At 43.6% G+C, this 23689-nt stretch overlaps 1 protein-coding gene across 1 annotated transcript in view; it reads right to left on the bottom strand.

The window, feature by feature from the left end:
• Positions 1–645: 645 nt before the first annotated feature.
• ITPR2 (inositol 1,4,5-trisphosphate receptor type 2) overlaps positions 646–23689 on the bottom strand; it is a 257303-nt gene continuing 234259 nt past the window's right edge. Inside the window, exons 56-57 of the mRNA XM_061359829.1 lie at positions 2637–2798; positions 646–1482 (exon numbers count right to left, since the gene is read on the bottom strand). Coding sequence (XP_061215813.1) covers positions 1396–1482; positions 2637–2798 — 249 coding nt within the window. The 3' untranslated portion in view covers positions 646–1395. The remainder of the gene's footprint in view (positions 1483–2636; positions 2799–23689) is intronic.

Here is a 23689-nt window from a genome sequence, read left to right as displayed (position 1 = left end):
ACAGGTGCATTTTCAAGTGCACTGAGGACAGGTAACCAAAACCCACTTCAAAGGAAAGTGAACTGGGACCACAATTCCCATTTGTGCCCCAAAATCTTCTCCTAAAAGAGAAAAAAGCCCTCTTGGGCTCAGTGGAAACCCTATGGCTTTTCTTTTAAAGCCATCCCAAGAAATACAGGATACAGCAGGACCCTGCACAGCTGACTCACTGCCACCCTTCACAGAGCCTAGAGCTGGAAGGAACTCCCCTGGCATTGCCCCTTATCCCCCAACCAGTGCCAGTCCTGCCAGCCCCTGAAAGCAGGAAGGGGAAGCAAAAGCACAAATCCACAATCTTTAGCTCAGAAGAAAGCTGGCAGAATAGGGTGCTTATTTACTTAAGTCATCTCTCACTGAAGACGAGTTTATGGAAGGCAATCACACCATTACAGCTCCATACAGAAAGACATTTCTAAGCTTTTTTAAAAAATAAAATCCTATACATGCTTCAAACTACAGGTATAATTGTTTTCCCCCCTGAATCTCCCATTGGAACTCGAATTTAAAACACAGTTTAACGCCTCAGTATGTGAAATCTCACGGCCACGTTAATCGAGAACATCTGAAGCCAGGAGAAAGAAATCACTTCCAGTTATGTTGTCAGTGTTAGGCACATAACATTCCCACAGCTGTAGATCCATTGTGCTCCATGGTATAAATAAGAAATTGCATAGTGACAGCTAAAATTCTAAAGCGTTAATGTTTCTCTTTGCAACTCTTTTTCTATTTTTTTTCTTCTTTTTTTTTCTTTGTTTTTTGGTTTTTTTTTTTTCAGTCTTTTGAGGTTTCTCCTCTTGGCTTCCTAGTAGAAGTTACCTGAAGCAACATTATTGCTTACCCAACTGACATATTTACAGTAATTAAGAAATAGTAAATGCCAAGCAAATATGACTAATGTTGCTATTTGGCAAATAAGCCTGAAATGACTTCTACTGATCCTGAACTGGGCTGTCGTATTTGCATTAACAGACATTTCTCCTTCTTCTGCTCATCTTGGCTACCCCAGCAGTCTGAAGGCTGCTCGAAGGACTCGGACAAATGCTGTCCCAACCTCTGTTGCACATGACAGCTATTACTGAAGCCAGTGACTTGCAGAGCACAAGCGCAGCTGAGTCGGACTCCGTGAGGGAATACAAACAGGCTCGCTTGTATCTCACATTCTAGGTTGTGGTCCCTTTCAACCACGAAAAACAACTACAAATTGTTCCCAGAGCTAAACCATTTAACATCTTGGCACTTGGTTGTTTTTAAACTTCATAACAATAGGCACTGTTCACTCCTCTCAATCTCAGTTTTTTATTCTATAATAAAGCAGGAATACTGATGAAAGGCTAGTCACGGCTTCTCCCCGTGGTATCAGGGTGGTGGCATGTGATGATTCACATGGGGTGTGTTTGATCCAAGAAAGCCCAGCCTCTGCTTATTCTTCCTTTGTTCTGTCATCTAAGGTGGAAAGGCAGAGAGAGAAGAGTTGAGATTTTTTTTTCCTTTTTACTATTACCTAGCAGTCACAGAGCAAGATACATATAAGCAAAACAACAGGGAGTGGAATTCTTTTCTTCAGCATTGAAAATTACAAGAGATGCCTTTGAAGTGGGAGATCCGTTTCCTGCAAAGTATGGACATTTTATTCTCATTTGTACATTATTCTTATCCACTGGCAGATCTTACAGTGCATTATTTGCACAGCTATCCACTTGTGTAGCCCTGCAGAGGGTCAGAATTCCCACTTGGTACTGTACAATCACAGAATTAAAAGATGGTCCCAGCCACAGAGAGTTTAAATTTAAGGCAGGAAAATAAAAAAGCCACCAGGACAGCATGGGTAAGCACAATAAGCAAAAGTCTCAGCATATCCAGTTGAGTTTTTCACAGGGAAAGAGTTTTAAGGAGGTATTTGAAGGGAGATAATTAGGTGACTCTGTTGGTACCACTGAAGTGCTTCCCGTAAGGAAACACAAAGATGCTTTTCTGAAACTGTAATGAGACAACCTAAGGTGACCAGCATCTTGAGCAAAAAAGAAGATGGCCTTTTGATCCTGAAGTGAGAGAAAACGCATAAGGTGATTTAGGCAGGAGCAGGGCTTTAAGGGAGGCCAGCAGCTTGTGCTCTAAACAGGATAGACGGGGGGAGCTGTGGGAGGGGCACAAAGACAAGGATGACACAAGAAAAGCAACAGTCTGGGGAAATTGTTTTCACAACAGCACTGTTGGTATTCTTAGTGGGGGGAAAAAATCCAAGTGTAGGATTTAGAAAGCTTTTCTAATGATTCCACCAGTATGCAGCTGTTTCTGATGCTACGCCTTTTTTATTGCCAGGTTATGCAGTACCTGCGTATGCATTGCTTCTGTCCTCACACACTCACTGGGAGCATTTCATAACTAATTCCCCTTGCCTGTTCTCTGCTGTTGCTAATAGAGTACAATTTCATTCCAAACCCATATCAAAGTATCAACTTAGAAAGCTTACTGGAGGGTAAGATAAAACCTTTCTAAGACAGAAGTCTCTTTTGTAACACTGTCCTGACCATGACCTGATGAAAGCTAGCACTTTCACCCACGCACGCTCACGTTGCTACCCACTGCAGGGCACTTACCTGTTCCTTGAGCTCAGCAAGCTGACCGGAAAGCTGTTTTACAAGGCTCATGGTTGACTCCAGCCTCTCTTGCAGGTTCCTGATTTCGTTCTGCTCACTGTCACCTTCGTTGCTAACCAGCGACATGGCTCTCATCCGAGGGAACCAGTCCAGATTCTTCTCCTACATGAGTATTATAAAAAATAGCAATGTTAGTAGGGGTTTATGCAGTGCTACTAAGCTGACACTAGAGAATGAAAACTCAGGACTTTTTCTCAGTGGATGACACACAGCAAGTGGGCTTAAGATGTAAATTCAGACAGTATTTTACACAAGCATTGTTATCCTTGGTTCTTCTTAGCTACAAAGAAGGCGCCAACTGGAAAATCCTGGTTCCCCACAGCTGTATTGCAGCATCAGCAGTGTTGGCACATTCATCGGCTTACAGAAATGCCCACTGGGTGAGCTAGGAAGACTCCTCTGCTACACTAGCACCAGGAAAACCCGAGTGCTCTCCATGCTTTGATCTTAAGTGTATGCAGGGACACATTTCCTCACTTTTTCTTCAGCTTTGTCAGCCTCCATCAGTTTTGGCTTTCCTTGCAGCAATGTCAGCAAGCCAGTGTCAGGAAAAAAAGACAAGTCACAGTCCTCTCCAGGCTGGCCTAGAGCACGCCTACTGCAAGAGCAGAGGGGCCTTGCACTTACCCACCCGCAACAGATTTGTGGTCCTGGGAATGGCTTAGGCTTCAGCATGATATTCAGATTGTATACCTTCAGTAAATGCGAGCACAGACCCATGGCCAATGGCTACCCTGCTATGGATCAAGCATGGAATAGCACTGAGTTGGGTGTTTCTTGATTCAGGGACTCAGGCTATGAATTTAATCGTAATAAAAATACTGTAAATAAATGTTATGAGTCAGGAAGGTGCTGTCTATCAGCATGAGCCTGAAATGTCTCCATGGCTTGGGGGCACAGATATTTGTGTGCAAAGCATAACAGACAGAAGAGAGGGGAGGGTGCGAGCCTAAGAGGAGTGGCAACCATGTGGCAAGCAACCCGGTCTGCCCTAAGGCACAAGACAAAGAGGTCCTATAGCTGGCCATGTGTTACCTTGGGGGGAGTGGGAGGATGTGGTTAGATCATATGCATGGTGTTTTGCAACGGGTCTCTATGGACACATGCACTTGATAACTTTAGAGAAGAAACAGAATTAATTGTAGCATGTCTCTTCCAGGCTCCTGTGCTGTGAGTGGTCCCACACAAATAGCACTGTATCAAAAAGAAAAGCAGGAAAGAAAAGGAGGCGAGAAAAGGAGTTCTTTCCAGAAATCCCTCTACAAGACTCCTGGCAGGCAAGAACTCCGCTACGTCTGTTGTCCAGGCTTGACATTTGGTAAAGTTTTAAGTGCATTGAAACTTACTGTAGTCTCAGGCTTTGGTTCACCATGAACACAGAAAAGCCAGCAATGATTCTGCAGTATTTACAGCTGGGCAGTCACACGTGAACAGGGTCCTCATGGGCTGGCCTGGCAGAGCCGTGAGCCATGGGATGTGCAATGCGATTACAGCTCTGTCATGCTTTCAGAGATGGTTGCTTTCAATTAAGTAGTGCTCTGCCCTAATCACCAAACCCTCCCTCCTATAGCAACATGGTTTAGAAACAACTGAGCTAACCCTCAGTAAGCATGAAAGCACTTACAGTATTCATGTTTTTCCACTATTTGCATTATCCCATTCTCCTCTGTTACCCTGGATAAGACTGAATGCAAAGCCATATGAATTTTGGCTTGTTTTCTTCTTCTTAACTCAAAACTTCCAATGAGGTTTTGCTTGTCTGTGCAACCTCTGTCCCTGTCACTAAACTGACATGATGTTCAGGGAGTAAGACCGTGCCTCTCTGCTGCATTTTGCAGCTCAGGGCTGTCAGCCGTGTGTGCTGGTGGAATGAGGCCTCTTTCCTCGCTGCCCACTCTCTGAGCCTCGTGATCTCATTATGACAATTTACTGTGGTTACGCATGATGCCATTTTCAATGGGTCATAACTCATTCAAATCAAAACCTGTTTTCACCAGCTCTGCTGGTGAGCTCAAACGGAGTGCACGTGACCCTCCCTGCTGGATATCCCCAGCTGACACATGGAGCCGTAGACTCCTATTTCTGCTGTATGAGTTTCTGCTTACAAGACCAGCATTCATTTTCCACGAGTATGCCCCCATATTTATTTTACATTTATTTTGGCTGGGATCTAGCAGAGCATTCATCACGTGCCCAGCGTTAAGCACAGGTGTACTCATTTATACTAAGCTCGGTTTGTGCACAGTGCCCTTCTGGATCAATGCCTTTTTTTTCTTTGCAAAACGTTTGCCAGCAAATTTGTCTGCCACTACAGGCACAAAAAGTTAATTCAAAGGAGCTACGGTGAACAGAGGTGTGCTTGTATCTGAGTGTTTCCTGGAAAGCTCTGGTATCTGTACCCATTACAGCTTCTCATGCTTGAAGCACCTGAAGATACCAAACGCAAAGCTGCGCAGCCATAGGAGTCAGCAGAAGGGCCAGGATCCCTTTTTGCAAGGCTCATCATAAGGCCAAAGTTTCTAAAGCCAGGCTGCACAGGGAGAGCAACCTGAGATTCCACCATTGCAGTTCTTGTGCTTGCCAATCACTGCTTCCAGGATTGTGAAATGCACTTTGTAGTCTTGTTTCCATCTGCCACTCCCTCGCTCCTCCAGGGTGCAAACAGAGACCTCTGACGGCCTTGGAAAGATTTCTGTGGACTGACCCTCCACCGCACTGCAGCATCCAGAGTACACCACAAAAATCCATGTGGATGCCAGACATCCTGGCGCAGTGGGCTTGCCTCCCCTGAGGCTCCCAGCGTCACCTGCTTCCCTCCTCCTTGGCACAACCTTATACTTCCTGGGAAGAGAGATGACCAGGAGCAGGTGAAGACAGGGGCAGAGCACACAGCACCTTGCCTGCTGCCACATGACACTGGGGTGTTGATGGTGACTCTTCAGCCGGAACCACTCTGCACCACGTGCTGGCTCATCTCGGTCACCACAAGCCTCAGAGTCATGGGAGCTCAGTGACAGGCTCCACTCATTCACATGTGCCCAGCTTTGCCTTCCCAGCAATGCTGTGGCAATCTCCCCCAAGAAAGAAATGCAATTGTAGTTTAGCTACAGACCAAAAAGATCTAGGCATTTTCGTCAAAATATTGGGGAGGGTCAAGCAAAGACTTGATCCAAGTACTGAGAAGATGGTGGGTTTGTATAAACTGGAGACCTCATGAAAAGATATCCCGACTCCTATAGCTTTTCCTGGAAATGGAGAGGCAACAGGTCAAAGATCTGGCCTCAGGTCCTTCATGTGGTAGTCCCAAGTGCTGTGTTGGGTGCAGGCAGGATTTGCTTCTTGGTTCTCAACTGCATATACATCTGATGAAATCCAGTCCAGCTGTTTATCATGCAAAGTATCAGGACTCAAAATTCAGTACATTCTAGCTTGCCAAGCTGTCTTTAAATTAAAAATACTTATCTAGCTTTCACCAATAGCTCCATTATAGTGCACGCAGTAGGTACATTCCTTGCTGAACTGCATGCTTTTGTTGGTCAATATTATCTTAAGTTTTCATTCCACTATGAACTGCAGAATTTTATTAAAGGGCATCATGAAAATTAGCTGTGGCGCACAGCCCTGTTTGCTGAGCCTATACCACAAACAAACAGCAATTGCTGCTGGGGACAAAAGCCTTTTGATCACAAACCTGCCAGGATCCAGAAGGCAAATCGGACAAGGCTCCTCTGCTGAAAACATCAGTGATTTGTAAGTGTTCACAGGGGTACAGGCACTCTGTGCCTGCTCAGCTATGGGAGAGCTATTTTTACTCCAAGGTAATTGCTTGCCAATTAGCTGGAGGTAGTTAACATGTTTGTACAACCCCAAACATTTGTTCTGGGACTTAAATGTTTATGGGCTCAGTCCAGGGTTCACCTTGACCACCTCACACATGTTAAAGCTGTAACATGCCTCCTTTATGCTGCAGGTGCGCTCCTGCTTTGCCTTACTTGACTGGTGCAGGGATGGAATTTTGCAGGGTGTTCTCTGTCATGGCTTAGCTTAGGAATCCAACCATTTTACTGACTCATTCGCTCAGACATTTTGAACCCTGCCTGGAACTGAGTCGGGGTTCATTTGGATGAGGGAGGTAGGCTGCTGGCAGTGAGCAGGGCAAACCTCTGCAAGCAGCTGCTACAGGACTCCATCAACAGCCACCAGGATAGTGCAATGTGACATAACTCCAGCATAAATGACCTCGCAGAGGGTGAGGTATGTGGATGGGATGCTTTAAAATGAACTAGCTGCCTGGACACAGAATTAATTGTTAAAGTGCACTGAAATCTTCTTTCTAAACAACCAGGGCTGAATGCAGTGTATTGTTACTGTTACTTCATTCTTGTGCAGGATAGCAGCTATTTGCAGCCCAACCGCAGCAGCCCACCTACTGATCACAGCATCTTCCTGCTCCACACTCCCTCCACAAGCATAACGTGTGCCTCGCAGAATTCGTATGTAAGTATACATCTGTGGCCAGGGCACAGAGTCAGACAGACAGGAAGGCTGGCTGCAGGGACAGAAAGGAGCCGCAGCCTCCTCTTCATCAGTTCAGCTGGGGGAAGAAAAAAACAGGCAAAAAGGCAGGAGGGGCCAGCCAAAAGGCTGCCGGCCAAAGAGACTGCACACGAGCACAGCAGACATTTCGTGTGGTGATCCAGCATGCCTGCTCCCTCCGTCCTCCCCCCCAGGCTGGAGGGACTCCAACAGGAATCACAGCTCACCTCTCAGCAAGGTACTGTGGGTACACATAGCTGTGAGGTGCCGACGGCGAGGGCACATGCCTGAGAAAGCACAGCGCTTAGGTGATTTGCTACTTGTGTTTTCTGAGAAACCTCAAACCCTTCTTCTCGGAGAGGCATGCTCAGAGCAAAAGTCTGCGTTTGCCTCCTGGAGTTTTCTGTGCAACTTTCTCCTTCCCTTCTGTGGGCTTTCCAGAGGAGGACAGAGCTACGGGCTATGTTCCTCGTCGATAAAACACTGCCGTTTTTCCTGACTTTGCTAGCTCTGTTTGAGCACCGACGGAGAAAAGACTGAAGAAATTTATTTAGAGTTCCTATACTTTGTACAAAGTCTCTCTCTCTCCATCCCTGTCCTGTTGGCACAGCCAGCTGGCTTCAATCGAGCTCTCATGCTGAGCTCAATCCATGCCTCCGGAGTAATTGGCAGAGGGACGTTTCTTTAGGAGGTGCTGCTTTCACAGGTTAGCCGTGAGACGGATCAGCTGCAACCAGCAGGAAAGACTGGGCTGCGCCGTTAAAAGATAGATTACTAGATAACAATGAGAGAAAATAGGTCAAAGAGTAGGACAACGGAGATGAAGTAGAGGAACGAAGGCAGCCTAATGCACACTGTCTGCCAGTGCCACTGTCATGGGCTCAGAGTGCCATGCCACTGCCAGCTGTACCACACTTTCATTTCTCTAGCAGACTCCAATGAAGTGACTCTTAGCCCTTTCTACCCCGTGACCCCCTGTTGCAACATGAAAACAAGCTGTTTCGGGACTTCCCTCCTATCCATTCAAAAAGAAAAGCGGTGATGACTGCTCATGACTCCTCCTGGGTTGTGACCTCCCCAGCTGCACACATCAGAGCAGGAGACGGGCCTCCATGTCCTCCAGCCCCACCATTGCCCTGTCTCACACAGATGGTTCGCTCCTTGGCGACTCAGCCAGGCGAGCGAGATGGCTGTCAGGAGGGTTGTTACCTAATAGCAAGGCTGAGAAAATGACTATGCTTAAAGACCAATTTGCTCCTCAGGTGGATGGTTACCGAAAGGTGAAGAAGAGGACTATGGACACTGCTGGGAAGCATGGCACAGCTTCACCCCCTGTGACCATACTGTGCCCCAGGACCTGTGCCTCAGCATGAAGGCAAACAACCCCTCAGCACTGCTACTCTCGGCAGGCAGTTCATGTCCTTTCAGGCACAGGAATGAACAGGACGTTCACTCCTCTTCTTTGAGCCAGCAAGTTGAACAAATAGCAGTGGGTACAAAGAGGTCTATTTACTAAGAAATCTGTCTGTATGTCTGAAATGTAAGTAAGTCCATCCATTCCCTTTCCAGATCTGTTGCCCATATAAGCAGAGAGAGATCAGTCCAAATGACCTTTCGAAAGCTATTACTTTTCTGCCTAGGGACTGAGCCTGGTCCTAAAAGTCTGTAGCTACATAGCTCCTACAGCCACCTTAAAAAGTTATTTCAGAGATTTAAAATATCTTGTGCTTTAGATGACACAGGGCAATAACCACTTTGTGATTTAATCACAGACAATAATAATTTGGTTCAGTGCATGATTCAGCTAATCCACAATTTGATAAATGTTCATCCTAAACTACAAACCCAAATAGCTTCCTGCAAATCCTGTTTGACACTTTAATGCTAAGACTCCTGACGATAAGCAATCTGCGCTGCACAAGAATATAGGGAGGGAAATTAGGAATTGTTATGCATCTATATGCATCCACAACAGTAATTCAAGGCAAATAAAAATAAACCTTGGCAATTACAAATAAATCCTTATGCAACAAGCAAACTAATAAGCCTGGCTGGTCTATACTGGATTGATACATGCTACAGCTTCTACAACTCATGGGAAAATATAGAAATCTCTTTCCCCCTGAAAGAAGGTTGGAACCATAACACAGACCTACCTTCTGCTTTAGCAGTGTCATTGATACATTTACCTTCATTTTAACTTGGCTGTATGTTCTTGAGGGCTGCAAAAGAATCTGTCACCATAATCCTGAATAACTGTGACTTCTTCAAGACTGATAACCAGGCTAGTCAGTTATAAATGTCTCAGTGTTTCAGTATTAGCATTCCCACTTGTGATATCCCTGCAAAAATTATGGTGAGGTATGATAATGAACCTCAAATTGCAAAGATTTTTCTCTGATGCTGTACTGTGGCAGTTTCAATACTCAGATTGAAACTCTTTAAAAGACCCTGCTGGTCCAAGAACGAGCACCCCAAAGTTTCTGCTTATCAAACACACCTAAGGGACTTGGCTTTTACCTCCAAGAGGTGGAAACAACCATGAAAATAAGTCTGTACAGTTGAGACCTTAAGCTTGAATGTGATCTCACATCACTGTTGTGGTCAAACCCATGTGCAAATGGTAAGTATATGAGTCAGCAGTGCGCTCTTTAGAGTGAAACAGGCCACCACGACCTGAGCTGCCCCAGCCAGAGTGCAGCCAGCACGTCAAGGGAAGTGATCCTGCCTCAATCTCAAGCAACTTTGCCCTAGAAGGTGGAAAGTAGAAACCAAAATAAGCAGCTTTGTCCCCACCACACTGAAACTGCACCTTTCAGCCACCCTCCAGGTGAGAACACTGGGGACACGAGAGATGCACATCACTTTTGTGTGCTTGGAGGCCCGAGTGTGTATCCCATCCCAGCACCACAGTCCTTGAAGCCATGCTTGCTTCTTGTGTCTACCCCTCCCTGCAACGCATGTTCATTTCTCAACCGCTGATTTCTTCTGCTGCTTCAATTGCTCTCTGCCACCTTATCTCTATCATAACCCTGAGAACTGATATTCTCCTCTGTGAATCTTCAAGAATCCCAACACTACCATCTGAAGCTAGGAACTGATACTTAATATTTCTGCCCTTAAAAGAGATATAATTATAGATCTGTGCAAAACATGAGTTTATTTTTCCACAGTCCTATGTTTTTATGCTGTTAGTGGTTACAGGACACGCTTTAGGAAAAAACACTTCAGATTATTCATTTAAAATAATTATATTATTTCTGATATTACCCCTGGATCCTGTGCATAACGAACCAACATCTGGTACAGAGATCAGAAAATAAATGTTCTTGGCTTATTTTTTTTCTTTTGTTAAACAGATGTTGTTGATACAAAACACAGAACTGTAAATCATAGCCTGCATGTGGACACAGACTGTCACTACCGAGCAGAAATTTACTGTGGCTAGATAGAGATTTGAAACAGCAATGAATCACTGGCTTACTAACTTTATTCACGTGGGTATGGTTTCAATATTCTGACATTAAGTGCACATGTCCTTAAAAAAGAACCTTTTAATGGCAGCATGGGAGGCTCTGGTTTAGTTCCAGCTGTCTCAGTGGGGGAAGCACAGTGCAATGCAATGGCAGCCTCTATGCAGAGGAACCTGGCAGTTCTCTGTCTCATCCCTCACAGCTCATTGTGGCCTTGCTATTGAATCCTGCAGGCTTGGCTACCCCAGTACTGAGAGTGGCCCTGCTTAGTGCCACATTGTGTAGGGCAGCCCTGTCACAGGAGAGGAGCTGAGCTGCTCATGCAGCCCCACCACCGCCACCAAAGTGCCTCCAGTTCTAACTTCTTCCCCTCTCTTTTCCCTGCCGTTCCTGACATCATTTCAGCAAACTCACCATTCATTTGCTGAACTGGCTCACACCTAGCTGAATGGTCATGGCATTTCTGCTTCCCGTTGACTGGGTTTAAAGTGAACAGAATTACTGTGCTTCTCCAGGCCCTTGCCATGCCTACCACACACTGCCTCACTGCTTGCACTAGTATGCTGAAGCCCATCTTCTCCTGTTCTTCTTTTAACAGTGACTTTCTTTTGCAAAACATGCTAGCAGGCACACTCCAGATACAGAACTCCAGACAAAAGCCAACAGCAACAGTCCCACTGCAATGTAAACATACCCTACAGTATCATGCCATTGCTGGGGACAGAGATGATGTCTGCTCCTTAGAGACGTATTACCATTCAGCTGGTAAGGACATCACAAATTCTGACCTGTTTTTGCCAATGTAAGTGCTAGCTTGATCCAGCAGATCAGGGTCTAAATGCATAGTTAATCTCCAAGCCATAATTTCCACTTCATTATCTTTTGTGGCACGGGATTCAGGCACATACTTGTTGAAGTTTATGGTTTGGGGTTTTTTTTTTCACATTTAGCTTTCATTCTCTGGTCCTGTCACCTTATATTCTGCAAGTGCTGTCCATTTCCTAGCTTTAGCTTCAATTTGCAACAGAACCTTGGGGAAACACAAAGACTCTGCTGGAGACTCGTTTTTCAGAGGCTCAGGACTTGACCTTGTTCCCAGCTTTACACGAGCAGAGCTTCGCTGATTGCAGTGCGATTGTTCTGGTTTAAGATACTGCCAGAGTTGAGGCATTTTGAATCCTGATCTGAATGTTCCTACTTCGGGCCCATTTGATTCTGATGTATTTTGCACATGGTGTGGCATGAAACGACAATTTAAAGAACAGCATTTTCTGTTAAAACTAATAAGAATTATTACCTAGCACCAATGGGCTATACAGAACTGTTTTTTTAAGCAACAGTATTATCATGGCATATATCATACACGTGCGTAAATGCATACGCTCAAGTATCAGTCAGAAGAGTGGAAAAAGATCTAGGTTTCTCTTTGAAGGGTTTCTTGACAAAACATCTCCAAGCAATGGCCACCTTTCAGCCTTAAGGGCCTGAACACTATCAAACTGCTCTTAAATCACTTGCTCTGTTCAAATGCTTGCCTCCAGGTTTTGTACATTCTGCACAGCAAGCACAGCTCCTTGCCTGTGCAGACACGATGGCCAAGGAGAGGCCCTTTGGCAGGTTTGGCTGTGGCTGGGTGAGTGTCAGATCCCACAGGGCTCCACCTGCCTGCTGGGAAGCACAGAGCAATTTTGTTCCCTTTGGGAAACAAGCAGAAAATAGCAAAAAACGTGCCTTCAGGGTATATTTGTTCAGGTTCGTGTCTACTGTTTTCAGAGTCTGCAAGCATTGATCAATAAAAGAAAAAACCACCATAGTACATGTGAACCTTTATCTGCCTCTACTACACTTTCATTTAGTGCTCTTGCTCACGCTGCTAGGAAAATATTGAAATGGATCCTCTCTACAGACCTGCTTTTTCTTTGGGTGTTTTTTTCAGCCCCGCATTTAAATATGGTTTGCTCTGTTCAATTAAAATGCATTTTCTCTTGAGAACAAGCAAATGATCAGTTTCACAAACCCGGAGTTACAATTTTTCTTCAGCAGCACCCAACAAAATGAAAAACAGGCAAAACATTTTAATCACATGTGTATAAAATACACAGGCTTCATTAAATATGATTTAAAGTTGCCTGTTTGTTTTGGAGACTCTTTAAAGCTCCCACTACCCCAAACTCATAGAAGTGTAATGTGATTCCTGATCTATTGAATTTTGTAGGACGGCTGCAGTGGGTTCCATTATATATAAATTGGATGCAGCCAATTTACAATCTCCGATACATACTTTTATCTCAAAATGCCCGGTGAGGCAATTGTGTAAAGTACTTTATCAGGGATTGTTGTTGGTAATATTGCAAGATTTCATGATGTAAAAAATACATCAATGTCATTTAAATTGAACAAAATGGTTCCTGTATTTTTTTTCCGGTAGAGCATTTTTAACCATCTTCTGAACAAATTTGTTCAATAAATACTGTATGGAACAAACATTTTGCACTTTGTCCCACAGATACAATTTGCCAACCTGATTGATTTCTTTCTGTACAACTAATCCGATTTCTTTAGGCTATATATCTTCTTTTTTATTAAAGATGATGCAATCTTAGCTTTTTATCATGCACACATCCACCATACTAAAAAGAGAGAAAATTCCATGAACTAGCCTTGCAAGCAAATCGAAAAACCTGACACAAATCTCATAACGCTGATCCCAAAAGATAAATGGCACAATGAGACCACAGTTATACAAATTCAGAAACTCATCCATGCAGAGTAATACAGGCTGGTGGATTTTTCTTCCCAAGACAGATGCAGAAAACAAGTAACTTCTTCATCTATAAAACATCTTGTAAAACAAACTCACACTAATATTGCACCCAACTCCCCCAAATCTTGCTGTCTCTGAACCCTGAGAACGCAGAAGCAGGAGTACGCTTTCTGTAGTCCTTCCCTGTTTTACTCCTTGCAGAATGTCACCACTGTGTTTTTAGCCCAAGCAAAGTTACTATTATTTACTTTCAAATGGTGCTCCTGGTAAAGCAACAATCTCAAACTCATCTCCCTTTTCTTTTACTAATTGCCCTTTTGTCTTTGGGCAAACCTGTAGTCCTTCCTTCCCTCAGCATCTGCAGTTGTCTGCCTTGGCTGTGGACAATTTTGGAGTCTTTTTCCCATTCAGAAGCCAGAAGCTTAGTACCACTATAATACAAAGAAGAATAATTGTTTTCAAATGTTGCAATAATATTCTCAAACAGCATTGAAGTGTTTTGTGTTTGTTGCTTCCCCCATAGTACAAAATCAAATGACTCCAGTTTACACGCTTTGGGGTCTGCTCACCACATTGTTCCTCTGAGGCTGAACTTCTTACCACTATCTGTGACCCCAGTAAAGGTCCAGCTTTCGTTAGGCAAACCCATACACAGCCAGTCCCAGGACAACTGAGGCTCTGCTACTGCCAGGATTTTATGCACAACAGTAGGTGCCTATCCAGTGCCTTGGCCTTTCTATCACTTGAAATTACAGAATAAAGGTCTGCCCACACACAGATCCGTCTCAGGCCACATGCTTCTTTAACAAAGGGATAAAAGATGCCTTTTGCAAGCTGCCTGGAAAGTTAACAGCTCTAGTCTCTGGCAGGTCAAGGCAGGAACGGATTCCAGCAGGGAACCGCAGCCCGTGTCCTGCCAGCAGCACTGCTCGGCTTGAGGGCGCTCCAGCTGGAACACTTCCACTCCATGTTCGTGGGTATGTGCAAGTTTCAAGGAACACAGCCTCATGTCCAGACCCCTCCTCGAGTTTTTAAGGCCAGCAGCAAACAAACAAACAGGAACCCAACTTGTCTAATTTATTGTAATTTGCAAATTGAATGAATTGAAGTTGGAAGGAGGACAAGGAGCTTGCGACTACACTGTATTATCAAGGCAGAACCTATTTTTATAATAAAATCAGCCATCAAACCCTAATACTGTTCAATAGACAGTTGGCCAAATCATTCAATCACAAAGGAAATCAAGCTAAGCTTACAACTGAGCCACAATACCACAGGGTCCAAAAAACCTATTGCCAGGTAGTATCAAACCACTGATTCCAGACCTTGGGGAGAAAAACCCCAAATCTTAATGAATGTACTTTGGAGGAGTTTTAGGCTCCACTCTGTAACTTGCAATGACATGACAGCTTTGTATTCAGAAGCGATTTGAAATGAAAGAAATAAAAAGACAGGGTTGCATTGCTGCTGGGACCTGTCCCTTTAGGATTTAACAAGACTGCAAGGGGCTGAGCATGCAGGCAGCAGGGACAACAAGGGCAGGGCACATTGCCATGGCCATTCCCTCACCCAGCAGGCTAGGAAGATAAAGGTAGTCACCAACTACACACAGTTAATCTGTTTGTGCTGCAGCACCTGCTGTTGATATCAATCTCCTGCTGCAGCAAATGGCATGATTCCTAAGGAGGCAGGATCAGAACCGTGGTTTCCCATTCAAGCAACAGGATAATTAATTTTGCCTGTCTGGAAAGAATGTATATAAACTTAAAACCACTAAAACCTCAAGCTTTTTACAATGAGGTACCAAATGAAACTCACCTTTCCCTTTATTTACCCATACCTCACACACCACCTACCTAAGCAGGCCAACTAAATTATTTATGGCAGAGCAAAGAGCCCATTTTCTGGAAAACACAGAGCCCTTGAAGGAAAAAAAAGATGCTCAGCTCTCTTGTAGAACAGGAGCTTTGTGCAAAGATGCAAAGTCTTCAAGTGGTGCTAACTTTTCATGCTTTGAGCAACACACAAATGAGCAGGAAATCAGCTAATTAGGCACATTACTGTAATTGCTTATTTTATGAAGTGGAGAGGGAGGTGTTCAGCACTTCCATAAGATAACAATTCAAAGGCAAAACTACACCAAGAAGCAGAAATAGCATTGGACTGCCTACAGAAATGAACATTTTTTTTTTTTGATCGTCAGGAAAAGCAACAGCAGAAAAATCACTCAGTACCTAACAGCAGGAAAAAAACAATGCTTCAATTTACTGTGCAAATGTAAAATTAGATAACACTTTAGTATATGAGGGGAAAGGGACCTCCCCTCATATATCCAACCAGTGGCTGAACCTGTGCAAAGCACAGCTCCAGTTCTATTGTGACTCTGTATCAGCTCTTAATAGCTCTCAGATCCTCTGTGAATTTGAGGCAGGCTTTGAGGCAGGACTTTCTCTGGGATGCAGTGCACCTAAACCTAAGCCCTGAACTCCCTGCAGTGCCTGCGTCCGTGTGGAAGGATGCAGAGCACTGCATTCTTACTTGCTTTCCTATTTTGAGCACAACAAAAAATAGGAGCAGTAAATCACCTATTTAGGCCTATTTCTTTAATTGCTTATTTTAGGAAAACCCAACTGCAGACAAAATTGACAATGTACTTCCTAGGAAATTAACCTGTCAGAAAGACTTCAGATCTTCTTTAGCAGCCCCCTTTTGTACTCTTGGTATTACTGCCATGATAAATAATTACTCACAATGTGACGTGCATCATATAAGTCTATTAAAAGTAATTAAGAAAAAGTTACATAGTGTGATGATATGTACATACATCTTATCCTTGCAAGTTTTGCTTTGATTACATCTGCTAGTTTTTGGAGGAAGGCCAGTTTTAAAAAGTAAAATAAATCAATCTTAACAATGGGAGCATTATTAGCTTCCCAAAAGTTATAAACTCCATGCCCTACTCCAGCAGAGCATTTGTGTGCACAAGTCCTGTAAGCATTTTCAAGTCCGCCAGTTGCCAGATCAGACATCCCATGCTGAACTAGAATATATATGATAATGAAGCCTTAAAAATGCAGTTTATTTATAGTGAGCCAGCTAAGAATGCAGCTCGCCGTCCCTAGCACATTCAGCTGACGGGGTCACCCCTATCAGCTGTGTGCCTTTTCTCCCTGCTGATATTATCCTACTTACAAAGAGACAGCAGAATTGGTACTGTGCCCTCTCCTCAACCAGTCCAGTTCAGAATGGTGTGACTCCAAAGGCCATCAGTTTTCACATTAGTACTCTGGGCTACGAACTGCAGAGCCTCAGGAGTGAACAAACACATTGCTTGTCCTTCCCCCTCTGCTATTGTGGTTAATTTCAACAGAAGGGTATGGTGGACATCCTAGGGAGGAAACTCTTTAAATTGTCTAGGATGAATCACCAGAGTGCATGCAAAAAACACAAGAGTGTCTTCCTGAAAACCCAAGTGTCCCTCTGCAACATTGATGTTACCTTGGATTGACATTTCTCTGGTTTAGGTCATTCTCTCTACCCATACAGTGTTTAGCAATCCTCTAATGTAGTACAGCCCTCTTAGTACATACTATTTTATTACATTCTTTGACAAAAATCGACAGCAGTAAAGAACAGCTTGTTCCACAAACCCTGCTCCTCCTCACCCAGCTGCTGTCAGCATGCACTTCCCCTTTCTGTATGGCACTTTTTGACTGACTTCACCTTGCCTGTTTGTATTTCCTTGGGACCTGCCTCCGCTAGAACCTCCATGTGGCCCTAGGGAGAGGCAGGTCCTAGTGCGGATTGCCACTAAACACGTTGGACATCAGGCTGGGGGTGCGCACCAGGATTTGGCATCAGTGAAATGACTTTACATTCACTAACCCTGGGACAACCTCTCGCTGCCCCGGGGTGTGAAAGGACGGGCAGCCAGGCTCTCGACCCACAGCTGCTGGGCTCTGCAGGTTCTGCTTGTCTCACACTTTGGCTGTTTTGACAGTCAGCAAATTCTGCTGAGGTTGGCTAAAATGAGAAAAACCCTTTTGCAGGCCACGCACGGGTGTGCCAGGGACAATACGCAAACAACTCTGCCTCCGGGAGGGAGCTTGTCCCCTGTCCCAGTGGATATGCTGGGGGGGGGGGGTCACAGCCTCATGGAGCGACTCTGGCCAGGACCTTGCAGCAATACTGCTGAGACTTGAAGCTGGGGAGTAGCTATGTGCTGTCACACCTCACATCACACCTCCACTCCTGAGGTGGGAGCATGGCAAAATGCAGAGCGGTGAGGCAGGAGAGAGAAGGATGCCAAGGGAAAAGGGTTTGCGCTGCCCAGCACACAGCATGGACAGAATGACAACTATTGTGAGACTTCTCAATGGCTCATTTGGCATTCTTCCCAGTGCTGCTTTTGAATTTAATACCCACTTCTGGGTCTCTAATAAAAAAAGAGGCAAAAACATGAGGCTGGAGGTAGGAAGAAGAGAGACAACAGCACCAGCTCAAGGGAGCACTAAATTCAGTTCAATTTTCAAACTTCAGTATTAAAAAAAAATTAGAGTTTTTAAAAATGGAGAAAGTGTTTTTCCTCATTACATGGAAATGGCCCTAATATTTGGCAAATACTTCTTTCATTTAAAACAACAGTAACAAAGTTTAAAAAAAGGCTGACACCTACAAAATACTTAAAATGAAATAGTCACAGTATTTTGTCACATTACCAATGACAGGTCATTGCTGTGACACAAAAATGCTTTTAAAAGAACTGAATAAAATCATCACCGTTTAGAATTTCAGGCTGCTGTTGCTCAACCTGTCTCTTCTGCTTTGTTCTTATGATGTTGATGGGAATTTTGCTTTCGATTTCAGTGGAGGTGCTGGGATCCTGAGTAGCCTGAAGAGAGATTTAAGACTAGGAATTTGCCTTTCAGGAGGGACACATTTATAGATAAAAGGAGATGTAAAGGAATACTCTTAAGATACTATTATAGTATAAAAGGCTTATGGTCCCAATGGCCGCAATGTCAGGAGAACAGAACCTTAAATTTTCCTTGCCTTGCTTTAGGGAGATTGTCTAATGCATGGCAGTATCCTTTACTCTCATGAACAGAGAGTTTTAAAGCAGTTTGCAGCTGATTGAGGAGTTGTGTAATTGCACCAATTACATCCAATTACATAATTAAAGTAAATAAGTAATAATATAATTACATCTGTAATTCTGTAGTTATGACAGGTAGCACTAATGCTGATAAAATCCATTATGAAACTTGCTAAGAACTATGGACAGGGCACCTGAGAACAAAACTTTTAGGGCTTCATTTGCTAAAGGCTGTCATTCTTCCAATGGGCAAAATTATTAATTTAATTACTATGCGAACAGCCTTTTATTTCTGCAAATGAATAGAGGCACAAATTATATCAATGGAGGCTAATTCATATCTCTGTTTTGTGGAAAAAAAATCAGTAACTAATTATCTACATTTTTTGCCTCCATTTATCTACTTACAGCTACCACAGCTTAGGTGAAATCTGCATGTACAAATTGCACCTCTGAAAAGAGAAGTCTAAGAATATGGATGTTAACCTTCATTGTTCCAGTTATCGCATTAAACTGTCTCCTCTGACAAATGGACACAAGGAACATTCAAAGATTGCTGTATCGACGTAATACAAGTTAGGTGAATCTCTCTAGGTTTGCTAAGGATGGTATGTCTGGTCAAATGGGTCAGATAAGTTCTTTTCTGCAGGCATGAAAATTCAATAGGGGAATCATTCATGCAGGTTCTCAGTGCAAATGCAAGGCATGTAGCCAGCTTTTCAAAGTTTCTGTTTTTTTCAGATATTGTATAATACCTATCTGACTTCATAAAAGAAGCCTGGATAACAAACAAATAATAAAACCTACTGCCCTGATTTAATATTCATTAATATTTCACCTGATAACTGATATGAGATACTGTGCAAGAAGAATGGGCATCACTGGAAGATCTGAAGTGCTTTATTCCCACCAACATCTCCATAAAGTAACTGAAAAGCTAGAGGTGAATAAACTGTGTGTCGTTATACAATACATTTTATATACTCGATGCCTTTTTTCTAAAAAGGAAAAGAAAAAATAATACCTTGCTTTATGAAAGCTGTGTACCTACTGATTACTTCTGTCATTGCTCAGAGCAGTACGCTGAGCAATGAAGCAAATACAAAGCTGCTGGGAAAATCAAAATCACAGGGGAAGATTAGGAGTTTGGAGTGCTGATGTCCACAGTCCAGAAGAAGAAAGCAAAAGAAGTCCTCTGCTCCAAGGTCTTTTGAGGCCAGAGACACGCAAGATAGTGGGAATGCCTTGAAACAAGCCACCCCTGGAACAGCGATACAAGTGAACATGTAAGCCTGCAAAAATACTGGCTTTGAGTGACTGGGGGTGTACAACATCACCTACAAGTTTCTTTCCCCTTCCTGAACTGGGAAAAGTGCAATTAGATGTGTAAATAATTCCCATCCCTTTTGGCACCCAGCCTTTCAAATTATATTCCAAAGTAAGAAATACATATTTTCATCAATGACCTGGATGAAGGAACTGAGTGTACCCTCAGCAAGTTTGCTGATGACACTAAACTGGGAGGAGTTGCTGACACACCAGAAGGCTGTGCTGCCATTCAGCGAAACCTGGATAGGCTGGAGAGCTGGGCGGGGAGAAACTTGATGAAATTCAACAAGGGCAAGTGTAGAGTCTTGCATCTGGGGAAGAACAATCCCATGTACCAGTACAGGCTGGGGACTGACCTGCTGGAAAGTAGCGAAGGGGAAAGGGACCTGGGGGTCCTGGTGAATAGGAGGATGACCATGAGCCAGCAATGTGCGCTTGTGGCCAAGAAGGCCAATGGTATCTTAGGGTGTATTAGAAAGGGTGTGGTTAGTAGGTCAAGAGAGGTTCTCCTCCCCCTCTATTCTGCCTTGGTGAGGCCGCATCTGGAATACTGTGTCTAGTTCTGGGCCCCTCAGTTCAAAAAGGACAGGGAATTGCTTGAAAGAGTCCAGCACAGAGCCACGAAGATGATTAAGGGAGTGGAACACCTCCCTTATGAGGAGAGGCTGAGGGAGCTGGGTCTCTTTAGCTTGGAGGAGACTGAGGGGTGACCTCATCGGTGTTTACAAATATGTAAAGGGTGAGTGTCAGGATGATGGAGCTAGGTTTTTTTCAGTGATGTCCAGTGATAGGACAAGGGGCAATGGGTGTAAACTGGAGCATAGGAGGTTCCATGTGAATATCAGGAAGAACTTCTTTACTGTGAGAGTGACAGAGCACTGGAACAGGTTGCCCAGGGGGTTGTGGAGTCTCTCTGCTACGTTGGAGATATTCAAGGCCTGCCTGGACAAGTTCCTGTGTGATGTACTCTAGGTTACCCTGCTCTTGCAGGGGGGTTGGACCAGATGATCTCTTGAGGTCCCTTCCAACCCTTGGGATTCTGTGATTCTGTGATTCCTGGTTTTTTCCAGTTCTGCCACCAGCAAGCCTTCAGAACAGAAGCTTCACTGTTTGCTAGAGCAATGACATAAAAAAGACTGAGAGTCATAGTAGAGACAGTCATATTTTTGGGTCCTGACGGGTCTGGGCAATGTAGAAAAGACTACCAGAAACAGTAGATGATTTCCCTGATACTTAATCATGATGCTTACTCTGCTATTACTTTTTGTAATACTTTGCAAGACAGTAGTAGACCAGTACAAATAATAATTGGTTCCTAACTACAGTTGTAGGAGTAGTGAGGATGATATTTGGCACTAAACTCTACTTTCTATTAAAGAAGTTACTGCAGCATACTCCAAAGCTTTGACCTACATGTATTTAAGGATGGATCTGAACCTTGAAGATTGGATTTGATTAGAAATTCTCTCCAAGTAATCCGGCTGTGAAAATACAGAATTTGGGTTTGATCCATTAATGCTACAAAAGCAGCCATAAAAGACATACCTAGTCATAATAAAAACTAGTAGAGTTAAGAGAGCTTTTCCAGGAGTATGATTCATAGAGATTTTGCAGCCATATTCTGTATCACCAGAAATATAAAATGTCATTCCAACTTGTCCTCTTCAAAGAGGTCCTGAGCCTGCCCTGTGCTTCCAAACACCCTATTTTTATAAATATTTGTCACATTCCCATACAACCCCTAGTGAGCTTCATTCAGCAACAACTCAGTTCCACTGGCGAGCCCCAGCTCCCTTGTGAAAGGTTCCTTTGAAGTCTGCCCCTCTTTTGCCAGCTCCTAAATGGGACTTGGTCTCTTACCAGGAGCTTGGTCACCTCCCCCAGCATCACAAAAATGGTCATTCAGAGTTCAGGCTGTCCCAAAGTCTGAATCAGCTTATCTCTGTCTTCAGGACAAAACCTGTACCTCAGGCTTAATTTCTGCATGGAATGTAGTACATCTCACATGCTCGTCATGTAATTTCATTACTATCGTGCTGTGTTTGAAGCACACCAAACACCTACGCTACATCAGCTGACAGCTGAAAAACTACCTCCCAGTGTTTTCTTTTTGACTCTTCTTTTGGTCCTAGGCAAAGCTGTATCTCTAAATTTCTTCTTCCAGTTGGATATCATACTTCCAGAGTACTCTGCTCTTTCAGTGTATTTTCTTTCTTAGTATTCCTTGTACCCCATGGTATACAGTAATCTCTGGCTCCAAGTGAGACAGTCCTTTTCAGTTCATTCAAGCAGTCCCAAGTGCTTCTGCTATGTAGCACCAGTATTTCTGCAGTGTACCTTCCCTAGCTTTTGTACTGGGGAATTTAAACTACACAAAGATACAGTCACTAATCCCACACCAGTCGCTTGTAGTTTGTTCAAACATTTGTTTTGCCTTTTGTCCCCACTCTCTCTTCCATGCCATGTCAACTTTATACTTCTAGGTCCATATATACCTCTCCCATCATCCAGAACAACCATTAACTTTATATATATCCATGGAAAAAAAATAATCTTTCCTTCAGAGGGCTTAACAATCCCAAAATCTGGATTATTATTAACCATGTAAACTATCAGCATTCTGCCACAGAGGAACAGGGGCTTTGAGAAATCAGTTCAAAGCTTGAGGTTGCACGTGTTGTGGTGCTTTTCCGTTAATATTTTAGATATTCGAACAGGAGTTCCCACCATTAATTCAAACATAAAATACATTAGTGAATTACATCAGGAAAGTCAAACCAGTGCTGACACAGGATGAATACACTTACTATGAATATTACTGCATCCCTTAGAATTAAACATAAACATTAATACTTAACATACTTGCAAAGTTTATAATCATTCACACACTGGAGGTAGAGCAAGAGGAGCAGAGAAAGAATAGGCAAATGAGACAAGCCCTGGAGTCCACAAATTAAAGTGAATTTCTCAGATAAACTAAAACATTTTCATGTGTAAGAGGACAACTTGCCACTATGAATAATTTCTTGTAATGGAACAGAGGATATAAGCATTTGTTTTAATTTTTCCACCTCTCCTATCATACTGCAGAAGTGTAGATCTGTTACTGCCTAGTAGTAGAAATGCCCTGAGCTGGGTAATGAGATTGATGGTTCAAAATTTCCATGGACATAGACTGTTCCTTTGTACCCAAGCATTGAATTACCACCACCTGCCACACCACCTTCCCATGTAGTGGTAACAGGTCTTACCAAAGCTCCATTTCATTGCAGCATTCAAGCACGCACTCCTGTCTAAAGACAAGCCATTCCACTTATGTGAGTTCTTCAAGGTAAGCCTTACATAAGCCTGCAGAGTGGCTGGGAGTCATCTCCTCTAAGGTTGGCCAGCTCCTAATTAGGCATCTTGTCTAAACTAATCACTTAGGCTCTCCATGAAGTAAGAATGGCAATGCCAAGGTGAGCCACCCCAGCTATCCTAGAAATCTTGTTTAAGGCAGGATAAATAACCCAGCTTTCTGCACAGGCAAGGCAGAGAGCTGGGATCAATTTAAACTAGGGGTCTGACTTGAAGACAGCTGAAGTTAGGGGAGAAGAATTTTCCCCTTGGCTAAACTGAGGACTAAAAGGGCACCCAGCATCTCACTAGTGAAGTTGGTTGGCATGTATAATCAAAGGGCCAATAAGGGATAAGAGCAGATACACTCAATAGCAGTGTGGCTCCAGAAACGCATGAACAGCAAAGTCTGATGTGCACTGGTCACACCCACCTCTGGGATTCAGACATAAGCCAGCTC

Source organism: Neopsephotus bourkii, unplaced genomic scaffold (assembly GCF_033783945.1).
Source record: "Neopsephotus bourkii isolate Nb327-2 ecotype Australia unplaced genomic scaffold, CSIRO-AGI_Nbou_v1 NB_107, whole genome shotgun sequence".
NCBI classification, from domain to species: Eukaryota; Metazoa; Chordata; class Aves; order Psittaciformes; family Psittacidae; genus Neopsephotus; species Neopsephotus bourkii.
This window is presented reverse-complemented; position numbering and strand designations above follow the sequence as displayed.